At 43.0% G+C, this 27,188-nt stretch overlaps 1 protein-coding gene across 2 annotated transcripts; it reads right to left on the minus strand.

The window, feature by feature from the left end:
• Window positions 1–421: 421 nt before the first annotated feature.
• On the minus strand, window positions 422–25,593 carry nt5c1aa (5'-nucleotidase, cytosolic IAa). 2 transcript variants are annotated; one of them, XM_037089259.1, is made up of 7 exons: window positions 25,026–25,593; window positions 21,115–21,159; window positions 15,716–15,883; window positions 15,480–15,609; window positions 8,269–8,391; window positions 4,136–4,320; window positions 422–3,572 (listed from the first exon to the last, which is right to left on the minus strand). In XM_037089259.1, exons 1-7 carry the CDS (start codon window positions 25,179–25,181, stop codon window positions 3,219–3,221), a joined length of 1,161 nt encoding a protein of 386 aa, XP_036945154.1. In that variant the 5' UTR covers window positions 25,182–25,593; the 3' UTR covers window positions 422–3,218. The 2 variants fall into 2 exon arrangements, with proteins under 2 accessions (XP_036945154.1, XP_036945161.1); XM_037089266.1 differs by lacking the exon at window positions 21,115–21,159.
• Between the last annotated feature and the right edge of the window lie 1,595 nt (window positions 25,594–27,188).

Genomic DNA, 27,188 nt, shown 5'->3' on the forward strand with positions numbered 1-27,188 from the left:
TGATTGGGAATATTAACACATTTATCAGAGATATGTGAACAGGGGGAGAGAGAGTGTGGGTACTAATGGGATTCCGCTCGATATGAAGTTTAAAGAATGAGAGCAAATGGAGGGGAAAGATGAGGGAAAGACAGACCAGACAAGGAAATATAAAGAAATAAGGCAGGCAGGGAAGGAGAAACAGTTTAAGGATAGTGTTTTTCATCAGTCGCTTTTAATGTGCATGGCCAAATGATGTTTCTTCATCCGAAGCAAAAACAACATGTGGCGAATGAAGACCGGTTGCAGCAGCAGGCGATTTATCATTCCAGTGCTGCCACTCGATGGCAGTGTGAAGGAGTGCACATCAGTGGCTCCCAGTGCAGGAGTTCATACCAACCACTTCATCATAGAAATCAGTCACTCTGACACTATTTTCGCTCAGGAGTAAAGCATTTACATCTTTATTTTTTTTCGCTCATTTACACTGTCTTATATTACCATGTCTTATACATAACAAAGTCATCAGAAACGTGTTGCTGAATTGTTCGAACACTGCCTCGTGTGCATTAGTCTGATCCTGAGTGTCCACCTCGAAGTCAAACCTGCCCGGACTGCTGCCACTGAAGCTTTATTGTCCGACTCCTCAGCCAGCAATTGAGGACGAGTGTCTGCCAAAAGACACATCTGTTTAATTATGTGTTCGTTGGCTGTGACCAGTGGATCGCTTGTCACTTTATTGAGCTTCAACACCCTCAGAAGGCTGATAAAACATAATGAACATCGCTCAAGATACACTAGGTGGAAGTCACCTGAGGACGGGCCAGCTGTGACAGAGTGATGTGAGGTGGACTGGCATTTTCAAAAGGCCACTGTGGCCATTTAGTCAATTAAAGAAAAAATGTTTTAACTTTATGACATGAATCAATCCCACCTCAGTGTGACTTTGTATTAACTTTGATGTACAGGAGAGGGCAGTAAAATCAAGCTAGCTGCTTGTTGATTCTGTTAATGTGATACCTCAGTTAGCGGGACACCATAGCACCCTGCACAGAGGCTGTGATGTCCTCATATTAGCAAACAGGATGGCTTTTAAAAAAGAGAAGCCATAGAAGGCCCAATCTTCTGTACTACTGGGCTAAGCTAAACTGCTGAGCAGGTTAAATATGGAGATAAATCTCTTCTTCCTATAACTTGTGGGGAAATATTGGCCAAAGTGAGCAAAGTAGTGTTACGTAACACATCAAGCAGCCATTTTAGGGACATCTGAGACCATCAGAATTCACCCAATTTTTATCATTCCACTGTGCACATAGCCAGCCTCAGGTTACTTACACTAGCATGCTAGCTTGGTAAACTTTAGCATACTAACGGTAGTGCGTTGCTTTAACTGCTGTAATATTTTAATTAGTTTCAAGTGTGTTGTGTTGTTTACTGATGCAATGAACTCATGTTTCATTTTGGACTGTCGACGACAATCCAGAATATGAAAGGGGACACCCATTTTCCAAGGTGTCCAGATAATTCTCACTGGACCAAACCAACCACAGTGATAGCATGCTAGGCATCTATTGAAAGTTGTGGCTGCCAATAGATATTTTGAATCGAAAGAATACTAAATAATACCATAAGAGTATTATGTCTCAGTGTGTAGGCTACATTTAAAGGTGCAATACATAAGAGTTGACCGGCTGTCAAATTCATATTCAAGACAAATAGGGGGGAAGCGTATCACCTGAGTGACCGCTAATGGCTGGTACCTGTAGCTGCCCTTAGCAAGATAGACCAGTAGAACAGCTACTGGTTTGGACTATGAGCTCAGGAACCAGGAGAGTGTGTTAGTGTTCACATCACTAGCACAGGGGCTTCGGACCTGGACAGACTGTAGCTAGCTCGTTAGCATGCTAACTTCAGTCAATATCTCTGCAACACAATACATAGACATCAGAATGTCAAAACTGCTATTTATTCACAATCTTTTGATATTCTGACTTAAAATCTTTGAATGAACCAGAATTCTTGCATAGTCGCTTTGACATTTTAAGCAAGGAAACCTTAGAATGCTAATGGTGTGTTTTCCTAGGATGGTGATGGAAATTAATCATTTATTTTGGAAGGTGTTTCTGTGAACATGTTGAACGCATGATGCCATTTAAAAAGTCACTGACACCAAATTCCAGTTGTCAAGATATTTCTCTGTGGACGAAGAGCCCACTACTAGCATAGCTAGAAATGCTAGCTCTTCACTGAAACTAAAGGCACCGACTGAAACTTATTGCTGTGTCTATAAATGTGTACCTTCTTCAGTATTATACATTCATATATTCAGTAATTACATTAACAATGCTAAAGAGAAGAAACTAAAGCATTCTAATAATGTTGTACAGCTGAGGATAGGGACAATATCTCAATAGCTGGTTTATGTTTGTACAATTTTGCAAGTGAGGTAACGTGAAAAGTCACGTATCATCACTTAGCTGTCATTCTCTAGGTAAAGATTTATTCTATTCAACAGTTGTTGTTTAGATATTCCACCCCAGAAGTACTGAGCTGCCCACACTGCTCCACAGGCTAAAAATTGTGTAATCTTTTAAACTAAGGCACCAAATGAAACTTATGGCTTCCTATATTTGTTTTGGACTAACACAGTTGTAGATAATATATTCAGTAATATACAGGACATTTCCTATGGGTGCAAATCGACAATTTTACATTCTTGTGTAGTCAACTGTAAAATTATTGAAGTTGTGACGGTACATCACTGTCATTTTTCACTTTGCAAAACTTCTGCAATGCGCTTATGGCTCATATATTGGCGAAGTACGGTACATTGTGGTCTTTGTGCTTTTCTCAGATAGGAGGCATGTTAATATCAATGGAGCCATTCATTCTGCATCCACCAGCATTTACTGAACACATGACTTCTTCGTGAAGACAGGTAGAAGTGAGAGAAATGGCAGGTTGCCATGGCAGTCAAGCACATTTTGATGTTCCTGTTTTAAAGCAAGATTGCATAAAACACTTCAATATGAATCGATGGTTTGAAATGGAAAGATGAGGGACGCTCATCTCAGGTTCCAGACCTCTACCTAACTTCTAACATTGTAGCATTAAGCTGAGACAGGTGACATTGTGATAAAACAAACTTACAACACATTCGTACAGTACGGAAATGATGCATCTCCACATGCAAACCAGAACAAGTTCATCTTTCCAAGCTCTCTGAAACATCCTGCTGGCTACTTCCCCGCGCTGGTTTTTTGTTTGGTGTATTTCTGTGCAATGCCATATGGCACGTGGGCGGCGATGGTGCCCATCTCAGCCGCTCCCTCCACATGAAACATCTGATCGTCAAAGTAGATGTGAGGCCTGATCTTCTCCAGCATGGGGCCCTTTGGTGCTCCAGCGAGGAACAAGGCCTCGTCGATCTCCAGTCCCCAGGCCCTGAGTGTCTTCAGCGCCCTGATCCCAGAGCTGGCTGCGCTACGAGCTGTGACCAAGTATGTTCGGATGGGGCAGTCCAGGCGCTGGCCTTTAGCGTAAAACTTTTTCTGGAGCTTCCCCAGTGCCTCCAGGAAGCCCTTCAGGGGACCCTGCCAGAGAGAAAGACAGAGCGTACGATAAAGCAGAGTTGGGGAGACTGTGTCTGTTCTCGCCTCGCAACATTATTGTCATTGCCTCGTCATGCCACATCTGCATATGAATGCTGCACCGTTTTATTTTAATGCCTGCACAACTTAGAGCTAATTTCATAAATTGCCGTCTGTCTGAAAGAACGATGCACCAACTGAAGGTCTGAAACCCAATTTCCTTTAAAAGCATTTATTATATTTTGCATAATGTCTTCATAGAATAACCACTTAAGGAAATGGTTTTTATATCAAGAACATCTGCATAGTTATTTAAAGGTGATTAAGGGCTTCATGGAAAATGCTACAAATGAGATTAAGGTTTAAACCTCAGCTTCATTTTGTTGCCCTAAATTCTGTTAGAGGCACTTTTTTTTTTCTTTTTTTGAAATTATGAACAACAAACAAAATAAATAAATGAAAACCTCACCGATGCAATTTGTACTGATTACTGAGTGAACTGGAGGGTGTCAACACATCAGCTACTGTTCAAGATAAGAACAGTACTTCCAGCGAAAACTACATACATGATCCAATAGTGTGTCCTCGTTGTCCCGCTCGTGTTCGAAGAACTTGTCCAGCCCGTGGGCCTTGAAGATGCGCTCAGATTCATCCGAGAAGAGGACGGCGTCCCCATCAAATGCCACCCTGAGCTGTGTATCCGATACCTCTGTCAGCTTCTCTGGCATGAACATGGTGGCTGCAGCGATGCCTGGACACAAATGCAGTCAAAGACATAAAAGTAGGTTCCTTGCATCCTAGCATTGAGACGTCTTTTTTTCTGAGGGGTTACTTCTCATCTGAATTCAAATCTAGATGTCAGGGCATTCAGCTGGTAGTCTTCAGGGAAAGCTACTGTCGTGCATCCTCACTCATGTCCCCTAAGAGATTCCTCCTCGCTCCTCTCTCCTCAGAGCAGAAATAAGAGCTTCTGTAGGTTCTGCAAGGACGGTTCAAGTAATCATCCAGGAGCCATATGTTACTTTACTCAAATTCACTTGACTCCACTGCACTGCTTTTCACTTAACTTCACTTCTTTGCTTCACTATACAGTTCTTCATTTCACTTCGACATCACTTCTTGAATTGAATTTAAGTTGCTACTTATAAAATTCAAACTTAGCTCCAAAACTAACCAACTGCTGCTCACTATTCTCTTTGCTATCTTTGGGTGTAGCAACTAGCAAGTAGCTCAGCTAGCCGTGGAGCTAAGTGTCACTATGATACCACGAAGCCTCAGACGATGAGGAACAGGGCTCAGGTCCACTGGGATACTAGAAAACGGTTACATGCTTTAACGTCGAAACAATACATTAATATTTCCCAAACTGTCCATTACCTTAACACCTCTATTCACCCTCTATCTGAATGCTCCATTTAGGGTCTGCCTCTTTAAGGCCCCTTCTGAAAAGCCCAGTCTGCTCTGATTGGTCTGCTTTCACAGGCCTGAGCAAGGTCCATCTACTGTATTTCTGCATCAGCACTGCTGGTGTTTTTTGCAATCACGTCTGTGCTGAGAGTGTTAACTGTATAGTTGTCACATCACAACCTTTTAAATCAAAATCTCACTTTCTACAATATGGGACCTCAGAATCATGTCAACGGTAACATGTTTTACTGCGGTGATGCCAGCTTTCACATGACACATTTAATTGAATTTAAACTGGAGATAATAACATGCTGCGATGGATCAGAATCAAGTGAAAAAAAACAAAACAAAACATTTCTTGCCGAGGTGAAATCCAACTAGCTTCAATTCACTTAATTTCCTGCAAATAGAACAAATCAGGAATGATTCACTGACCTTGTTACAGCTGTAGGTCTACTAAGGCAAACACTCTCAAAACATACTGTGGTGGCCTTCAGCTCACAGGAAGTATCAACAGATGGCAGCACAGCTAATTAAGACCTTTCAAGTAAAATGTCAAGGACACTGTGTGTCTGTGGTTGTGGGAGCAGGTGTGTGCTTCCCAGAGTCACTGCATTAGTGACACTGGGCGTGTAATACACATGAAAAATGTCCCAGAAGTCACATTGAGAGACCGCTGTGATCAATCAGCACTGCACTGAAATTTCCCACTGAACCCAGTATGATGGTCTCTGGTTCTGATAGCTGGAGCAATCAAGAATTTGAAAATCATTCCGTGTCGCCCAAGACAACACCCTTTTTTGTTTTGGTCATAAATTAGTCTCCGTGGTTTGCGCTCATCCTTTTTGACAGCAGTAATAATGCAACGTGAAATGTGCCGCACCAAACAAATTTAAACCTTCAGTTGCGGTTGTCAGCTCGCGTCCCACAAATTTCACATCAATGTGTTCCCAGCTCCTTGTCAGCAGAGCATATTTACATCTTGTGTCTCTTTGGCAGAGAGCTGCCCGTGTTCTCAAACACTGACATTCAGAGCTACAGTCAGAGAAACGCTGCTGTTCCCTCCGGTGTGTGTGTTGATATGCGGTGACACGCGGGAGTCCATCAAGACAATACAAAGAGAGGAGAGAATTAATATGCTTGATTATGATAATGACACTGCAGCACTGGAGAACATGTCAGTCACTGCTGCTAATTATGCAAACATAACATGAAACTGTTTGCAGCTTACTGCGCATGTAAGAATTTAGTCATGCATGCACACATATTCTCCATTTAAACTGAAGTTTGACGGCAGCTCTCACATTCTGTTCCATTTATCTAAAATGACATATATATTTGCTCACCGACACTATTAAATCATTCAGCCTCACAGTAGCACCAATAATTGCGATGATAACAATAAAAGGCTTGTTTGAAGCAAGTCTCAGCAAATAGTTTTCACACAGTAACGAAATGAATGAAAATAAATTGGTTCCTGGAAGGTAGGAAATACGTTCAGACTTCACAACATTAATGCAGCTTTACAGGTGCACCATGTAGTGTTGGGGGAGAAAATGTAATCAGAAGAGAGAGATCTCCACTGACTGATTTGTATATGCCTAAACTAATTAAAACTTACGTACCGTTTTACGTTGTTTATATGTGGTGGACCCTGCCACTTTTCTAGCTTCAAACAGTGTTCTGAGACCTTATTTTAAAAATAAATATGTCTGAGTTTGTATTATTACCTCCATTATCATAGGGAATACTAAAATTCTGAGTTTAAATTTTCTACTCCGACACTATGTAGTGCCCTTTCATAAGCAGCTACAGTGTGTAGTAAATGGTCTGAAGCATTCAGAACCACTGTGGCTTTATATGGCCACGTTATGACATCAGTTACCTGTTTGCAACTGTTCACATCACATGCTGGTTTCAGAAACCCGGCAGCTGAAGTGCTTGGATTAAAAACTGTGGGATGTTAACATCTTATCCACGTATCTGATCACCCCACTTGACTTACACTATTTAGCAGTTTGTCAGCAAAACTATGGCAATGTGGTCATGATCTACTTAACAAAGTGAAATAAGGTATGTGGAGGATAAACTGTATTATAACTTTTGTCTGTGTTACTGAAACTAAAACCCAAAGTGGGCTTATCACAACTGCGGGGTCACCACTGGTTTGTGTACTACCATTTTAAAGTGAGTCTGTATTTTGGCCTCCATCTTCTTGTTTTTTGTTTTTTTTTGCTTAGAAGAGATATTAGCATATTATGACGAGAGGGTGACACCAGGGAGGTTATCTTGATTGGATCTGACTGAGAAACCCAAGGACAAGCTGCAGTAATGATGTGTCAGTCACAAGGTAGCCACGACCTAAAGCTTACCCGGCTTTGTCATCAATTTTACCCATACTCTACTGAGACCATAAACTCATCAATCTGTTACTGAGGTAGTAAATCAAGTGAGAAGTGGGCACGTTTTCGGATGAGCTTACATACAATCTTCTTTTTGAAACCATTGAAGTCACCCCCTGCAACACTTTTTAGACCCAGACGGTTCGGCCACATTTTATATGGTTGGTGGTTTATTTTTAACAGGTAACATAACTGTTTGGAAGCCTTAACCTGTATGTATTGAAGTGCAAACTTCAGTACATACAGGTTACATTTTCAGGTGTAACTCTACAGGTTTAACAAACACAGGGCCTGGATAATGTCGAAATCTGAACGATCAATAACGTTTCCTGCGCAAACATCATTTCCTATAAAAAAAAAAAAAACAAGAAAAAAAAAAACACATGGTAAATTGACTTTTCTCTAGCACTTTTCCAGTCTACTGACCGCTCAAGGTGCTTTTCAACACTTGTCACATTCATCCATTCACACATTCATTCAAACACTGATGGCAGAGGCGGCCATGCAAGGTGCCAACTGCTCATCAGGAGCAATGCGGGGTTCAGTATCTTGCTCAAGGATGCTTCAGCATGTAGCTGGGGCAACCGGGGATGCAAACTAGTGACCTTCCTAGATGACCCGCTCTACCTCCTGAGTTACAGCCGCCCGCAGTGTTACATGTTAAGTCTGGGATAGTGTGCTTCCAAAACTTAAGCAAATTATTTTTGTGTGTGTGCTGTGCACTGTGTGACAAATTTTAACGTTCCGATTTGCTTCTTCCATTTCTCATTCTTTGGCTTTGCTCTACAGTGGGTCAACATTTTTCATTAGGTTTTAATATAATCAGACTTTATCTTCCTCGTGTGTGTGTGTGTGTGTGTGTGTGTGTGTGTGTGTATACGTGCACTCACCTTCAGCCAGCGCCTCCCTGACCTTGTCAGCGTCAGCAGACAGGTAGAGGTTGGTGTGCCAGGCCTTCAGATAGCCGATGGGACTGCTTCCCCCGGTCATACAAAACCTCTCTATGAACAAATCTGGTAACAAGAAGAACAGACAGCAACACGGTTTTTAATTTCAGTACATCGCCCCACAGCATCAACAGTATCACATATCAGTTAGAATACTGATACGTGTATTTATTTGTATTTTTCAGACTGTGATGCATTTAAACACCATGGGGCCTTCTTTCTGCTGGTGGCTGTGGCTTTAAATCCATTGATGATAGGCAATTTGGAGAGCTGAAGTGGAGGGGAGAGGGTTGGGTAAGGACATGGTGAGAGGATAAACTTACAAGAGAGAGGGAGAGGGTCCAAAGATGGGGTTAAGTGGTTGAGGGGGGATTGAACTTTTCGGGGGGTGGGGGGGCAGGACTGTTCAGATGAAAGGCTGATGAAATAAGACTGGTGGGAAAGTGTCTGTTTGCATTTTGGCTGAGGGAAGGCTCGATCCAGAGAGCGTCATGGAGACGGGATGTGAGTGGAGAAACGAGAGCAGACTGATATCAGGAAATTAGACCCATGATTACAGGGCTGCTCAGGTGAAACGAGCTGATATTTATGAGGGAGCGGGGATACGTGAAGATGGAGGAGCGTTATAAAGGGCACAGGAGTAAAGTAATACAGACTAATGTTGGGATGGAGATGTGATAGAATGAGCCTGAGAAGCGCTGAAGGTTATAATAGAATGAGAGGAGGTGGGCGACGCCTGGGATGGATGGCGATAGTGAAAGCGAAGGTTAGTGTGGGTGGGAGGTAAGTGTGCTGATTATGAGGAGAGAGATGGCGAGGTTATGGCGTTAATTTACGCACTCGTCAAGAAACTTCCCTCAGACTTCAGCCACATTAAAGGGTCACTGCAGCAATTAATCGTTGCACTGGCATAAAGATTGGACTTGTAATATAAGATCAGATTTCCTGACTTTTAATCTTTTAAAATGAGTCACACACCATCCTACATTTCCCACAATGCACAAAAGGATATATTTAATGTTCTCCTACCATCTGCTATGTGCTTATGTTTTAACATACTCATCAAACGCATCTCTTCTTCATAAATTCGTAGTGTCCAAACCCAAGGTTAAGGTCACCCTGATGACATCGCTGTGATATCACCAGGGTTATTGTGGCTCAGTCTCCACTCCTATCCCCTACCCCTCGTTTACGAGTGCCCCCTTGCCCATCAGAGCAGAGTTACGAGGGTTATTGGTTGAAATCGCCTCTACGACATGGGACGACCCTTTGTGACCCTCGTATGTCACCATTAGCCATCGATAGCGATTAAGCAAACTGACACAGCTGGAAATTTCCGACATGGTGCCCTCAGATTCGGTGATTCCTTCTGTGTGGCTGTGGCAACCCTGGTATTATCACAATAACAGCTGCCTTTTATCTGATGGAGATAGAAATGCATGAACGCTCGCAGTTTACTCACAACTTCACGCTATCAGTCAAGTCATTAAAAGAGAACACTGCTTCATCGCCTTGCAACTAGTTGATTTATAGGCTAGCATTAGCAACCTGTGCTCCTATCCTGTCAGCATGCACTGATATTAAAGAAGCAGTACCAACTGCAGCAACTGGCTGTGGAATATCAGGTTAAATATGCCATCAAAGTGGGGAATGCAACATCAAAATCCAACAAAAAACAGGACTTTTACGCACAGATCAGCAATAACAATGTCACGTATCTAGTTAGCCACAGAGACATAACTTTTGGCAATTGTTTTACGCTTGTTATGATGAAAAAGCACTGTAATAAAGGCAATTCAAAGTGTGCCTCTGAATCTGGCAAAGATGCTAATCAGAGGGTGGGGATGAGTGGTAGGGGCACAGGCACAGACTTTACAGACCTCCCTCCAGAGCCACTGGAGACCATTACACGTGTGTGGGACTTATCCTGACATCTTTTTACAAAACTGCTACTCTCTTTGCCCTCCTTTCACGCTCATTATTTCACAACCAAAGACACGAAAGCTATCATAGAAAATGAAGCAGCTCCCTGTTGCCTTTCTCTCCATGATCATTCTTTTTTAAATGTCAGCATAGCGGATCACACAATGCAAGCTGTAGTTAGTACGCCTCGCTAACTGTACGTTCACCCTGTCAGACGACTTCACTGTATTAAACTGGTGATGTGATCGACACAGCTGTGCAGCAGGGACTGTTTCTGAGGGTTTGAAAGTTTGACAACTGAAAGAGGATGAAGACAAAGAGATTCGACTATTTATGTTTTCCTGCGTGGGCCGAGGTCTTTATGAAAGTGCACTGGATATGCTAATGTGGACAACAACAAAGGGTGTCCTGTTTCTACAAATGAACAAGCGGAATTCTGTCAGCCGTGAAATTAGAGGGGAATTGTCTTTGTAACAAATCGCATTCAACGTGATTGTCAGAGACATTTTGATCTATATAAATGGACACCAGGCATTACTGTAGGTCCCCTTATTTCACTTATTATTTAAGAATGCTGACACAGCAAGGTGAAGACCATTTCAATAAAATTCGAGTGACAATGAAATGTGCCTAGAACTGTTCTCGAGCGCACCAAGCTTCACTCCCCGTGTGTTTTTAGCTCCTTTGCCCTTATCAGGGTGGCAACAGGCAGATCTCTCCCAGCAGACACTAAGAAAACAGAAGAAAAAATAAAACTGTTGGTTGTAGCATGTGCCGCCATCAACAGGAAGTCAGAGGACTCACAGGAAAAAGATACACATAACAGTGACCGCTCCTTGCCAGAAACAGGAAAGAAAACAACAGTGATCGCGCTGTGGTTCCAAAGTTTTGGGCATGAAAATTGATGAATGTCCACGTGCAGATTGTTGGATTCATACAGAATCATTATAGTCACCGGTTAAACACATTATTTCCTTCTTTTTCCTGTGATAACAAGTTAGATTGTGTTTGTTTTCTCGAGCTCGTGGGTTGTGTGTGTAGTTTTTTGGAATAACAAATACTGTTTCCTCTCGGGATTCCGACCTCATTTTCTTGAAATCTTGGCAAAATAAGCTTCGATTTCCAGAGATAATAAGATGAATGGCTGAGAGACAGAGTTCCATCTGGAAAACTGTGAACTCGGCAGCACTAAACTTTCGTGTTTTTGATCTGAAACTCTTCCTGTTGTTTTGGATTTGCCACGGCGCAGAGCGGTGCAGTTTTGAAAAAAGAAAAGACTTACGGAAACAAAGATACAGATCCAATGTGGCTCGGTGAAGAGGAAACAGAGAAACAGTGTCCTTCAAACCCCCAGAGTGATCTCTTCCTCATTCAAAGAACAAACTGTCCTCTACAGATTTTCTAAATGGTTTATTCAGCTTTGTAGTGCGGCCCTGGTGCGTTTGACCTTCGCACTATGCTGTACCTCATCAAATCAAATCCTTCAAGGGTCCCTTGTCTTTGAGAAGGGTGGCGGAGCGTGGGAGTCACTCGAGGGGAAAAAAAAAATCCCCACGCCATTGATGTCTTTGTATCGCTTTTTTTCCCCACCCTGTTGAAAAAATGTTTTCATATCATTTATCCTCGTATGATTTATTTGCTTGCTCAGAAGATCTAAAACATGGTAATAGGAGGGCAGGAAATCAGCAGGACTGCAGAGACGCTGCTGTCACATCAAAGGGAGAGCGGCTCCACGGTGCCGTTTGCTATCAGAGCAGCGAGGTGTTTGTCCATGTAGGATACCATCCGTGTTGCCGTCGTGTGCCGTCTTCTGATTTCCGCAGAGAACGATAATGTCATCACGTGAAAATCTCAATTTTCCACACGCGGGGCACATTACAGCAGCTGCCAGTCATCCTGGCCCATGGGTCCTATGGTGTATACATGCAGAGCAGATGTATGAAATTGCTGTTGGGCACCTTGTCATTCACTTCACACTCCCTGACTTTATAGTCATCACCAGACTTCCAAATGCAAGGTGAGAAACTTTAAGCCTCATCATGCAGCCATTATAAATAGTGCGTAAGCAGCTGATAAATGAGTATCGTAATGTTTCTACGAGGTGCACGTTCAGTTTCAGATTTGAAAGGCGACTGACTGTTCCTCTCTTAATCATTTTTACGACTGTATCGCCCGCAGATGCTCACTGCTGGCCGATGTCCAACGGGCTCTCATCTCCGTTACATCATAGAAGCCGCGTTTTCCTCTCAGTTCCGTAGGAAAAGTTAGAGGTCAGGAGACTGTTGGAATACACTGGGCCTCGCATGCTGAGAGCCACCAGAGAGATCTAACGCGGAGGCCTCTGGAGGGCCGTGCGTGGCTGCGGTGGCTCCCTTCAGATAATGGTTTTGGTTCGGGCCTCTCAGATTATTCTTACGTCCCGGAGGAGGTCGTTTTGACCTCCGAGGACATGAAAACATGTGAGGAGCTGAGCAGGAAGTGGTCCGTGAGGAAGATGTCATCACAGGGTCTGCGATGTCCCTGGGAAGGGTCCTGTCAGTCAGCTGTTCATACACTTGGTTGTTTGTTTGTCAGCTGAGCTTGCGTCAGCGTCAGTATCCCGATGAATTTCGATGAGGATTATCTCGTTACACCAGCGTGCGTCTTAACAACTAGTAGCCTTTTTTTTTTTTTTTTTTAACCTTAAAGGGATAGTTTGGATTTTTGAAGTGGGGTCATATAAAGTACATATCTATAGTCGGTCTGTTCCCTACCGTAATTGCCGATCAGTGCAGCCTCAGTTTGGAGTCCAGATGCAAAGTGAATTTTAACCATAGAACCTCCGTATCCTTACACATTAGCGTAACTAGGCAACGGGTGATCTGCAAGCAGCGAAATACAGCACAAGGCCCAGTTGCGCTAATGCGTAGGGATACGGATGTTCTACGGTTGAGAAAATGTAGTACCAAAAGAAAGGGCGGTCTGATGGCGATGTAAAGCGGTGTGAATTTTCTCTAAACAAGATAGATTTTTTTTAGGTGGGCCTTGTTTTAGGTGGTTAGAATTCGCTTTGCAACTGTTCACTACAGTACAAAGCTGAGCATCTGGGCAATTGACCAACTATGGATATGTACTTTAATATGACCCCACTTTAAAAACTACCGAACTATCCCTTTAAAGATGCACCCGGTTTTGTCTTTGTTCAACCTATGCAGACTGTCTTGGTTGTAAAATGACACACAGAAACCAAATGTACTTTTTTAAGAAAAAAGGAACGTCCTGTTTTGTGTTGGACATAAGTGAAAAACCTTCCAAGTCCAAAACATTTCAGTTTATTGGCCCAAAGCCAGATCCCATAAAATGTATCCAGATATAGGCCCGATCTGTGACCTTGCATGACTTTGAAACATGCAATGCACATTAACCTCAGTCCCAGCTTTGTGTGGAATCCCTTCTGTATAAGTTGTTCTAAATAACATTGGATGTCTTATAGTGATGAAGTTCAAGTGGCTTGCTCCCCCAGCCCTCTCCTTATAAGTCAGAGAGATTCGCCAGACGCCTCACCTAACTGTTTGGTTTCTCCTCCACATTTGACAAAAAAAGTGCCAGTCTTTCTGTACCCTGTGTGAAAAGCTTTCCCTTTTGTCACTATTTCCAAACAACGTCTTCTCAAAGACCTTGACCATTCAGCCTCCGCACTCACACGCTGAGCTTGTACTTGCACATTTAACGCCACGTTTTCTTTCTTTTAGACTTACTCTGCTGTACGGCGTTTAAGTGGATTCCATCGTTTCTTTTTCGCTTCAATATTATCATTCTCTCTGTGTCTCAGATCTTACTCACGATGGTTCCCTTTTCTCTGCTATATAATTGTATGTCAGGCTGCATGCTTTATTCATGCGCGGTGTCAGACTAGGGCTGCGGGTATATGTTCAGTTTGGCTACAGTGATATTGCGATAATGATCTTGTCAAACTGAATTGTAAGTGTCTGTGTGGGCGCTTGAAATCGGATCTCTCTTACCAGCCCGTTAATGTCAGGAAGGTATTTAAAGACACTATTCTGTGTGTCACATTGTGTCTTTGGATAGGGCTACTGAGAGTCACCAAAGTCAGAACCTCTTAAATTTGACATAGTGTTATTGCCACTACTGTCTAATTACTGCCACAGGTTCTACGCTAAAAAACGATCAACTTTGTTTGTTTGGTTGCACCACAGAGACCAGCCCAGTGGCCAGGAAACAGTGCTGGCACTCAACATTTCTGCTGACCACTGCATCATTCACATTTGTGCATGTCACAGGCCTATTCATACCGTACTGACATTTCGATAAAAACGTGTCACATCACGTTCACATTACATTTTGATGGGATGGTGGTGGAGTTACGGGTGAAAAAAGCCTGCCAGGCAAGTGACCGCAGTCTGAGACAGATGTTTGTGGCAGCAAAAACAGATATTTTTGACGGGAAGTTAAGACGTCTCCAGTTTGGGTCTTTTAAGGTATTTTAAGTCGAGACCTGATCTTTTCCTAATCCTGACCGAAGGGTGCTTGTGCCTAAACCTAACAGGAGCATTAACACAGCGTTGTATAAGATACAATTGAAAATGGTACTTGAAGAAATGTAAGTTTCCATAATCAGTGGTTTTGCAGAAATATACAATGTTAATATTTAGTCCGGTGATTTGATCATGAAGACAAAGTCAGCTCTGGCAAAATTGGCGTTTCCTTCCTGTTGATTCTTCATGCGGCGTTTATCACTGTGTTGTCTCTAGTCTTTGAACTTTTTGCCCTCAGAAGAGAAACGCCACTGCCACTTACGAAACCGATTGTCTTTGGATCGCCTTACTGAGCAAAGTTAAAGGCCCAATTTGTAAGTCTCATCAAATAATTAGGCTTTGGGTTGATGGCCCAGCCAGAGCATCAGTGGCCGATGACCTGGGAAACCCACACCTGTGTATCTCACAAGTTGGGAATGAGACTGACAAATCAGCTGTGTTACAAATCGGACAATAAACAAGAGACGGAGACCTAGTTCATTAACCAGCAAAAACAGCTTCACAAACACCACCATCTCTGAAGGGACACACTGTTTTTTTAGTGCTCTCTGTTTGGTAGAGTAATGGTGGGGTGGGGCTTTCCAATCACCATTTTTATGATAGTGGAGAGCTCAGCCCCGGTGGCTGTCAGCCAGTGATGGACAACCCTCGTTTGCAGCCACATCTACTTTATAATTCGCTGTTTGTAAGACTCACTGTGATGATTGATGGTGTTGATGAGCCGGATTCCCACGTGTGCGTGGTTGTACGTCACCAAAACGATGTCAAACAGCTCTTCACTTTGTGGGTACAGCTCCCGCAGACGAGTGTTCACCGCCTCCAGAGCCTGTCAGGATACAGCAACGGTCGGCTCAGAAGCTCGGGACAGCAACAGAGTAAACTATTGCGCTTCATTTAATATGTCTGTAAGTGTGCGCTGGTGTGACTTTAACCTTTACGAAGGGGAAAGCGGGTCCCGGGGCGAAGGGTTCGGTCTCGTGTTCGATCTGGTACCTCAGATACTCCTCCACTCCTTTCTGCTCGAACACCTTCTGCTCCCGCTCAGTCCGAAACAAGACCCGAGAGGAGACGGCGACGGTCACTGCGTTCTCTGGCTTTGGCTGCAGAAAGAGAAAAATGAGATAGAAGATGGAATGATGAGGCAGAGAAAGACAAGGGAAATGAGCGAGCATTAATGGCCCATTAAGATGAAGACTGGAAAACACAAGGGGAGGAGAGGTGAGAGGTGTCAGAGGAGTGAATAGACCTATTTTTGCCTGTCGTGACAAACTGACCCTCGAGCTAAACCCCGCTAATAATACTTTAATGTTCCTTTTTTACAAGTGCATGCACAGAGAAGTGCTGCTGTTACTTATTTTTTTTTACAAGCGACCTCAGGGTGCTTCTTTCTCTACATTAGAGTACATGCTGGGCTACATGCAAAAACATGTGATCGATTGTTGCCATGCCTGTTATCTGTTGTAATGCCATTACAACATCGTAATTATCTCAGAGCCGCCACAAACGGCATGAATGTTATTAGTAGAATGCTGTCAACTCTAATCACAGGATAAGAAGGCTACGTATGTAACTCCACCTGACCACCCATTTACTAATGCTTCATTCACAGTGGTGGCAGGAATGCAATGCAGTACAGCTGCAACTACCTGAACTCAGCTGGCACAAGTTCATTCCTTTTTTAGGTCTTAGGGTCTTTACAAAGATTATTCTCGTTAAATGGGGCTAAAGATTATGTTTCAAGTTTTAAAAATTAACTTGTTAGGACCCTCCTGCATGCTATCAAGATATTCTTTGGACCCTTGACTTCTGAAAGAGCAGTTCAAAGTTTCTGCGTTCCACTGCTACGTTCACATCTGTAATATTTGTAATGTCTGGAGGTGTAGGGTGTCGTGGTGGAGTCACAGCCGAACAGACCGTCAAGCCAGTGACCAATGTTCAGGACTTGGTTACAACATTTGGCGCACGACATTTGTGAATTTTGCTCCGATTTAAATGGCCAGGATGACTTATGTCTAATTGATATTAGCAACAGTTTACACACATTGAGAATGTTTTTGTGCCACAGCAGATGGCAAACTGGAACGCCAGCATTCCACAGGTCGAAGGAGCAGCATCAACTAAGGTCAACAACAGCAAGGAGATGAAAAGGGAGAGAAAGCCCCCAGACTCCCTTAAAAAATTGTTCAGTTTTATGAGTTATTGAGTCAGGATACACTTTATAAACTTTGTGAAATGCTGTGTACAACAAATTCTTAATTATCTGGGTCCTCTTGTAAATTCTGCAAATGTTATACATCAAATTTGTATTTGTATTTTGTATTTCTTTTGCATAAAAAAAAACGTGTCCGTCCAGATCTGCCCGTGTGTCGCTGTTAAGAGAGACTTAAGTCTGCAGTGTAGTTCAAACACATGACTGATAAACCACAGAAGGTTTGGCTTGGCTTCACGATCAAAGAAAGATGTCATATCCTGTGGACACTCTCTCTCTCTCAATTGTTGTTCTCCAAGGCCTCGTTTCAGGGGTTGCTGCAGCCCTCTCGGCACCTCTACCTCCCGCGCCCATGAGTATACTACATGACACAGCGACCTAGTCCTGCGCTCGAGTTGCCCTCATGTCTGTTTATGCTCATGGGGAGGGGGGAGGGCGACATTCCTGAGGGGGCAGCCAGCATTAGTGCCCACAGCGGGCAGCAGAACATGTCTGGGTGGTGGGACCAGAGGGGGCTAACTGATTAACGAGCAAAACTGTCACTGTGAAAGAGTGTGTGTGTCTATGTATGTGTGTGGTTTGTCTAAATGTGCGGTTGAATGTGCCGTGCAGAGGCTCTAAATCATGCATATAATCTAATGAGAAAATAAATTCAACATCACTCTTACAAATCCAATAATAGACATGATGTTGACCATCGTGTTGCTTAGTATAAATGTGTCATTAGCAGGAAACTTGCAATCAAGGCACAGTAGCAATAAATAATACGTGCCTCTGATTTATGATACGTCTGAATCTGTTGTTGTGTGGACCTTCAGATTAGCCCAAGTACAGTACGCAGAGAGCTTCATGGAATGGGTTTCCATGGCCGAGCAGCTGCAGCCAAGCCACACATCACCAAGTGCAATGCAAGGCGTCGGATGCAATGGTGTAAAGCACGCCGTCACTGGCCTCTAGAGCAGTGGAGACGCGTTCTCTGGAGTGATGAATCACGCTTTTCCATCTGGCAATCTGATGGACGAGTCTGGGTTTGGAGGTTGCCAGGAGAATGGTACATTTCAGATTGCATTGTGCCAACTGTGAAATTTGGTGGAGGAGGAATTATGGTATGGGGTTGTTTTTCAGGAGCTGGGCTTGGCCCCTTAGTTCCAGTGAAAGGAACATTGAATGCTTCAGGATACCAAAACATTTTGGACAATTCCATGCTCCCAACCTTGTGGGAACAGTTTGGAGCGGGCCCCTTCCTCTTCCAACATGACTGTGCACCAGTGCACAAAGCAAGGTCCATAAAGACGTGGATGACAGAGTCTACGTCTGAATCTGTTGTGTGTGTTTGCAGTGGGAGGAGGAATCTGTGCATGTTTGTGTCCATGCCCCGATGGCCGTCTGCCGGTAAAATAGGCCACAAGCTGACAGGGGTGCTGAGCCATAGTCCCTCTATTTAGCCTTATTCCGTCACAACACAACTGCCTGCTGACATCTCACCCACTTACCTGGTGAAACACACACACACAGACACACACGTCATCCTGTCAGGATTAATTCTGTTCCGCATCTAAGTCAGATCAAAAGTTCAACCTAATCCAATTTTTCACAATTTCTGTTTCTGTGTCCACTGAACTGAAAATTCTAGATCATGTTCTGACACATAAATGCAACGTGCACAGTACGTGCAGAATGTGTTTCTTTTGTCATACTTTGTACAGTATGCAATTCTAAGGTCCACATGTTTTCTCAAGTGAAGAATTTTTCAAATTTGAGTCTATGGAGAAAAATACGGGACGCGCTTGACATACAAAGACACATGTCACCTTCCTGAAGGTTTTGTGGCAATACATACAAACACAGACGTGAAGGTAGAGTTTGTACCTCACACTGGTGAGACTAGCTTTGTTTTGTCATCAGAGTGAGAGAGAGAGAAGGAGCTTCTGCCTCAGGTGCAGGTGTGAAGGTTGGGATTTGTCCGGATGAAACTAAATGAACGCACAGGACCTTCAAAGGTGCAAGAGTGGGTTGAAGGTAAAAATAACACTGAAAACAGCTCAAAAATAGGCTCAATGTGCAACTTTGACTTCTTTTGCTCATTTGTTGAGAACATTTCACTGGTGTCAACTTAAGTACGAAAGAAAAACAGCTTTGTTTTTCAGTCATATCTGTGTGGGTTAGCACAAAGACAATGATATCACATATGATTCCCTACTGAGATCTGGGCACTCCTATGTAGCTGTGTGACTTTATCATTCTGTGACTTCTTTCAAAAATGGGGTAACCCCTGAGTGACGAGTTCACGACACTGCTCATTGCTGGGTGTTCTGGCAGTTTGGTAATTTGCCATCGCCACAACAGCTAATCGTAGCTATACCAGCCTTCTTTGTAGGATGCAGGCCAAACATTCAAAGGGGCTCAACGTCATAATTTGTAACAACTTACATGTATCAATCACTGTGTAATCGGCCATATGTGAGCAGATTGAAACATGGCGTGAAAAATAAGACATTCTCTGTCCCTCTCGTTTGCCTGTACAAGCCTGTGTTGTTTAATGCTGCTGGATTGTGAAAGACATCCACAACAAACCCTTCAATGAGTGCTAATGACACAGCAGGTGACAGCAAACTAGGCTAACTAGCTTTCACTTTCTGAATGGAAGCTGGTTAGCCTACTTTGCTGGTGTGTTAACAGCACAATAGACCATATTCACACGGCGGCCATTTTCCTCTTACACCATGCCCGGGCACGGATTCTCAAATATTGTACTGCTGTGGTTGCAAGTTCTATAAAAATATTGAATCTGACTAATTGTTATCGCTTCCTTGTTTACTGATTGATCAGCAACCGGACAGACAACTGATAGTAACGAATCTGGAGGCATGTAGGGCCATAATTCAAAGTAAAACAACATATTTGATAACTTGTCTGCTTGTCAGCTTACGTTAGCACTCAAGCACTTCCTAGCTAATGTTAACTAGGAAGTGGTTGCATGCTAACGTTAGCAATCATGTTAGTAAATACATTGTTCTGTCTTGAAATATGTCCAGATGTCACTTCAGACTTTCAATAACCCTCATCTTTTCTGTTGCTCATCAGTCAGAAGCGCAAAATAACAATGTGACAGATTTCCCACATTTAGACAACTTGCATCATACTTGAAACACTGCGGCGTCACAGTAGGCCTATCCTGGCATTTGAGCTTCCCAAATTGAGTGTGATGTCAGAAGAAAATGGCTGCCCGGTTAATATGGTCCATGGGTCTGAACTGCCCCTGTATTCTGGTAGGATTGGGTTCATTAACCCTCCTATTGTGTTTGGGTCAAAGACCACATCATAATCCTAACCATGGGAATGGTATAGATGGACCCTGCGTGGGAAGTGGGAACAGCATCTTCAATGTCTTAAAATGCTCATGATACATAATCAAGGGTATGTGGACTTGTTGAAGGAGGATAGATAAGCGTCTTATATCAGTTCTTAGACTTTACAAGGCCAACACGTCTTCCAGTCAGTACATAGCATACCACAGAGGGTGACAGTATGCCTCCTAGCAACACTGGCCTTTGAGTATGAGTCAACCAGAGGTTTAAAACTAAGACACTGTTTCCACAAAAATATCCCAAAACAACACAATTTTCTCTTCTTTGGAAAAGAGTTGCAATTGTCCACAGTTTATATGTCCTTACATACACAAGAATGAGAAATTCCTACTTCAGCTTTTTCTTTTACACCCCATAGGGATCTTTTTAAATATTTGTTTCAGTCTGTAGCTGGGCATATAATCTGTCCATTAATACTGGGATTCATAAATCACAGGAGCATGAGTTCACAAATCAAAGAACAGCAGCTCTCTGCGGCCGTCCAATGATTAGCACACAGCATGTTGGTTCATTAGCCGAGTCCAGCCGGAGAGAGCATCCAGCGCAACATGAATCAACATGACAGCACACGTGACGATGCATCAGGTCGGGGTTGTTGGTTAGTAGAGTGGGGGTGTCCGTGATCATGCAGGTCACATCGACAGCCATCACAGAGGAGGTTAAAAAAAGGAGGTGAAAGGGCAGTGGTGATGGTCATTCAGTAGCCATGGACACAACCTTTGACCTCACGCTTTTGATGATGGGGCATACTTACGAAGAACACGCCTCCCTCCACCTTGCGGGCCCGTCTCCCTGTCACCTTAGCAAAACGACAGTTGTTTTTAATTCATCGGGTATGCAGAACATGTATTTACACTGAGTTTAATTGACAGTCCTACCAAAAATCTGTGTGTTTCTCTTGTTTTCCCTCTACGTAAAGACACTATTGACCCACTCAGGTGGCTATTTTGTAAAGCACGGGTCCCTTTTGCGGATTCTGCACAGAGACGGCCTTGCAGATGTACGAGACCTTTAATGCAGCTTATCCGTTAGAGTCGTTTCACTCTATGAATAACATGTCACACAGTCTGGGAGTGATCCAGCAGCAAGGGTCCGGTTCTTTGCTGCGATTTGATACCGCTAGTGTTTACAGCTTGCCCTCTCTCAGTGGGACGCCAACCCCCTGGGAATGCATCGATCACAAGGCCCACAAGCCAAACCCACACCTCCCTCTTATCGATTCGTATGACAAAGACAAGTGAATATGATTGAACCTTAATCATGAATTAATGCTTATTTTATGGCACACAAAGGAATTACAGCTCCATTTATTGTCCTGTAAAGCACAAAAAAGAGAACTGTTGTTGACCCCCCCGCTGCCTTTCCCACCCTCTATATTAATCCCATCAGAGCTCTGCCAGATCAGCAGGATTGGTATCTGTGCATAACCCAGATCCATGAGTCATCTGTTATTTACATATCTGAGGCGGTGAGACATCCCCTTCCTTCCCTTCCATCCGAGAGTGAAAAGAGGAGAGGTGAAAGGGGTTTCCAGACAACAGACAAGGAAAGAGAGAATGGAGGGGAGGCGGTGGGGAATATAAAGAGGTGAGAGTGAGAGCAGAAAGTGACGGGGTGAGAGAGAGAAGCAGTTGGGGGGGGGCTGATATTTATAGATAAGTAAAAGGCCAGTGATGATGCAGTCTGTGAAGGCTTTGGCAGATATGGTGACAGGGGAGTGTGACTGAACACTGCCAGTAACACTGACACCGTTAATGTACTGTTTTGGCTTGAATCAGGCTGATATTGATGGTAATGTAGATAGAAGCCATTTGGATAAGATTCTGGCTATGTTTTGAAATAACCACATAATAGTAACTCGTGGTGTTGCAAAAAAAAGTGATAAAAGTATATTCTTTAAAGAATGAAAATAACAGATCTAGACTTTAACTGTTGCTGGCAGACTTGATTTTCAGCTAGCTATCTCATTAAAGGAGCACTAAGTAGTTTTTGGGAAGAAAAGAGAATGATCTACATTGAAGAGCTAAATAAAGCTAAATAAACAAAGTGACTAATTTGTCTATATGTGGCGGACCCTGCCGCCTTTCTGGCTTCAAACAGGGTTCTGGGGACCTTATTGCCCTGTAAAAACATCTTGTTTATTCAGTTATGGAAAAGAAAAATATTTCTGAGTCTGTATTATTACCTATTGTAAATATCAAAATTCAGAGTCTGAATTTCTTTTCCAACACTACAAAGCTAGTGGTAATCCATTTTGAAGGCATGGAAATAAAGAAATGGCATTTCAACATATTGTAGAGCTAGTTATTCCTAACGATGATAAAAAAATAAAAAAAAATAGTAGTTGCCCAACACAACCCTGTTTAACCCTTAAAGCTTTCACTTCATGTTATTGATGAGTTTAACCTTCCACATATCCAGAAGTTGGATTCCACAAAGTGGAAGTGTTGGTTGTGAACCTGTAGCACATGGCAGTATAGATAATGGGAACTGGCTATGGCACCGGTGGTATTGTTTTTCATTCCTGTGTAAACTGCTCAGTGATGCATTAAGCCCAAACATGTGTGACATCCTGAGTATGAAGTTACCTGGAGCAAGCTGAGCCGGCTAGTTTCTGGTTTAGGACTGATCAAAATCTGATTGTGAAACGATTCATAATTGTGGATGTTTGGTCCTCGATCAGGGTTACTACTGCAGAAAATAAACTAATTAGCCAGACATGCTAATATCTGCACAATAGACAGTTTATCTCCTCTGTTTTTGTCTTGTTTGATTTTTTTGTTATTATTCAAAAATTATTTGAAAATTATCTCATCATCCGCCCCAAAAAAAAGAAAAATGAATATTCACATGAAGAGCAATCAGGCTTGAACACGACCTGATTGTTTGAACCAGGTGTGATGAAGTCAAATATTCTAGGCCAGCTGCAGAAATAAATAATGTTTGAGGTAAGTAATAGAAATAGTATGTCCTGGATACATTAACATGTTGTGTTCCATTGATCTGTATCCACCAACAGGCTACCAGAAAAAGGGAAATGGAGGGATTCTGATGTAGAGATAACCAGAAAATGACTTTTTTTGGCATTTATTTAGCCTCCAGGAAAAGATTTAGCATCCTGAAAAATTAACAAATGAAAAATCCAAAGGCATGGTCATGTTTATTTGACAGTATACATCAAGTTTAATGTGGTGATAGCTATTCACCATGTACAATGATAACAACAATTCAAAAAGATGTCATCACTGCCACAGCGTCATTCTGCTCAGTTATACTGTCATCTTACCATCCACTCATTTCAATAGAAGCTTTGTAATCCGTTGGGTCCATTACCTCTGATGAGTAACTACATGCAGGACACTAATGTTGGAACTGTGTCTTTACATGCCAGCAGTTTAACCGCCCACCGTACAGAGTCTCAGATGTAGGCGATGATGGATATGGGCTGTCCATTAGGTCAGTAATACATTAATGTTTGGTTTGATATATATGCAGTGATAGCTGTTTTACAGTCTGAAAGAACACACTAATCCTCACGCAGCAGAGATTACTACGCTTTTAGCTACTTTTAGCTCTCGGACCTCACCTCAGTTTATTTTCCTCACCAGTTGCTCACTCTGGTTTACGCAAATTTTCTGTAAGTATCACTTTTGTGTATGCAGTTTCAAATTTTCTGTTAAGGAGTCGCTCAGAGTAGCTCCGGCACTCTGTCCCGTGGTAATGTTGATGTGTCCTGTGCACTATGTGCTATAAACAGCACTTAACTAACCCTGCAGCTCAGCGTGTCTGGGTCTCTTTTACCGGTCAGCTGGGATTCATGTTAACCTTTTGCAAACTGGACTTCTCGGAAGAAGCTTCTCAGAAGGAAAAGTTGCTCTGCAGGCAGAACTGCATTTGAATAAAACTTGTTTGGGCAGCCTGACCGTGGAAGGTAATTAAATCCAAAAAGCTATATAACCTTCTAATTCACTGTCGCTAAAGAACATCTGGAGTGTCGGTCAAAAATATCCAGCTGTGGGGCTTTCACTGTCACATGATCCAGTTCTGCAGGACAGCGCTACTGCATGCTGTCGTTTAAATACATACACTTTGATTCACCGTTTTCGTTGTTCTTTTAATCAGCTATGTGTTGAGTTAGTGCTATTATCTTGTCATACGTGATATCATATCCTTTATTTTCTTGGTGATTGATGTAATTATTTAGACAAAATCAGATGAAACTGTGGCCCAAAAGTCCAGTAGGGCGTTAAGAGTGATGACAAAATCACATTTAAAGACAATCACTGCAAAAAGGGACTGACTACTCTCAAAAAAGGCATTTCTTTGACTGACTTTCATACTTTACTTTTTGCTGTTTGGATATTTAGATGTTTTCAGAGTCGGCTATTAAAACTCTGTTCATAATTCAAAAGGAGGGTGCAGCAGGAGTGTGACACCATACTCTGTGGCCTCAAAAACCTCAGACACCGTCACCTTGTCCAACCCCCGCCCACCCCCAGTTATGAGCTACGCTTTAAGTTGCACGTGGGCGATGTAAACATCTGACTCCCCAGAGTAACCTGAGGAAGGCAGCAGCAGTGCAGAGGAGCTGAGAGGAGCACGGCGGGGGGGTTCTAGCTGCAGACACAGAAGTACTGACATTTAGGACGTGTGAGTGACACTTACTGGCTTTGGCTTGGTGGTGAGCCCCAAGTGGTCTTGATCAAACTCTTCCTTCGCTTCCCATGACCCTCTGCTTTCCCCGTTGGACGAAGGGGCCACTTTGAGTTCCTTGACCTGTCCGCTCATCACCTGCACAGGGTCCAGACTCATCTTCACCATAGAGGGTCCCCCTCCGGTGCCCTCCGACCTTTCCTCACCCCTCTCCCTCGCACAAGGCACGGGTTCTCTTCTCCGGCAAAGTCAGGCAAGTGAAATATTCTGCTCCAGCCTGCAGCATTTAATGAGATACTCCCGTCACGTGCACTGATGACAGGCTTACTACAGTAGTTTGCACCTGCCCTGTGAAAGCAACCCGAGTGTGAAGAGCAGAAGTGTTCACTCTTCTGTATCCTGGTCACTTCCTGTATCCCTTCTCTCCTCAGGAGGATTACCGCTCACTGCATCCACCTCCAGAGGACCTGGAAGACGGTTTACTTATTCACAGCCATTCTCACACACACACTGTCACACATGCAGTCTGTCCTTTGTGAGTGTGTTGCAGGCTGTGCAGCAGTCCATCTGCTGCTATCTCTCCGTCTCTCTCTTTTCGCCCCCCCTCACCGTCCCCCTCCTCCCTATCCCATTCAATCACCCTCTCAGCTCCCTGGCTTCGTGCAGTCCCCCTCTCTCCCCACCGACCAATCGCTGCCCCGCTTCCTTATTCAGCATGGCTCTGCCCCGCCTCCACTGTCCCTTGTTGACAGTGCAATTTGCCCAAGAGGCTCATGGGACTTTCAGGCACACAGTAAGTACACAGCAGAAAATAGCCATCAGGACAAGCCATTTAATCTGGTGGCAAATCAGACCTGCTTTTTGCAAATAAGTGAGATGAACCGGGATGATTTTTTTTATTTTTTTTTAACGCTTCACTGGAAGAGGCTAAACAAAACCGCACGCTGTCAGAAGTTGAGATCAGATTATTTTTCGTTCACTTTTTTTTGTTTTGTTTTGTTTACAGTGTAACTTACTTCTTCTCACTGTTCAGGCTCTAATCTGAACAGGGTACGTTTAAGTAATCAGTCCACGCAGCTATTAGATGATCATCTCTCACAGAGCCTCATTTAAATGCTGGTGTCACACATTCAGAATCTCCCATGTGTACTTTTGGCTTGCAACATTTGATTATTTTCTTTTTGTTTTATATTAAAATTTTGATATAGGTTAGAATTTTTCTGGTAAACACATTTCACACATTTTATAATGAGTGTTTTAGTCATCCATAATGGCTGGGATCTGATTCCAACAGAAACTGGGGACACAAAAACATAAACATGTATACTAAATTACAGTACTAAATTAAAGTACAAAGTATATATATAGTAAGTATATAACTTCACCCCAGTATCAAAAGATACATATTTTTCTTCTGACCTGTGCTATTTAGTTTAGATTTTCGGTCCTAGAGAGATGTCTGCCTACTCTGGAATTTAATGGAACTAGATTGCACTCAGCTTGTGGTGCTCAAAACAACCAAAAATATATTTATAAAAAAACTCAACAGCAGTGTCTCTTTCCAGAAATCATGACCCAGTTACTGAAGATAATCCACAGACCTTGTTGTGAGGACCTTCAACTGGGAACTAACTAGCAAATTAAGGTTACTTAGCTAATTAACGTTATAGTTCAGCCTCATTAATGTTCACATCCTGTGCTGTCACAAGCCCGAGTCTCTCGTCCATGAGTAGATGTACACGTCCTTCTGTGTAGTGATATAGTTGGCGGGTGTAGTTCTGTAGAAAGAAAATAGTCCTACTGTTTAAGAACCTGCTCTTACCAAGGCCTGTGGATTATGCTGAGCAGGACTGGCCAAATTGGTTGCCACAGGTCGCCTGCTGACACACCAGACTTTGAGTGAAAATTGTTTTAATAAAAAAGAAATCTGATATAAGTTGTTCTTTATGCTGTTCTATTTTTTATGAGGTAAAAATGCTGCTTAGTTATGTAGGATCTGTAATTATTACTATAGGCTATTTCATTACAAAAAGGAGGCACTGTGCACAGGAAGTAAAAAATCATCCAGAGGACTGGGGATCCTGCTCCCATTATGCGTTTTAACGGTAGCCCACAGTACAATAGCTTCATGCTTTGGCCTGTGGCCCATCATTAATTTCAGTTTGGGCCCTCAGC

This window comes from Acanthopagrus latus, chromosome 3 (genome assembly GCF_904848185.1).
Source record: "Acanthopagrus latus isolate v.2019 chromosome 3, fAcaLat1.1, whole genome shotgun sequence".
Taxonomy (NCBI): domain Eukaryota; kingdom Metazoa; phylum Chordata; class Actinopteri; order Spariformes; family Sparidae; genus Acanthopagrus; species Acanthopagrus latus.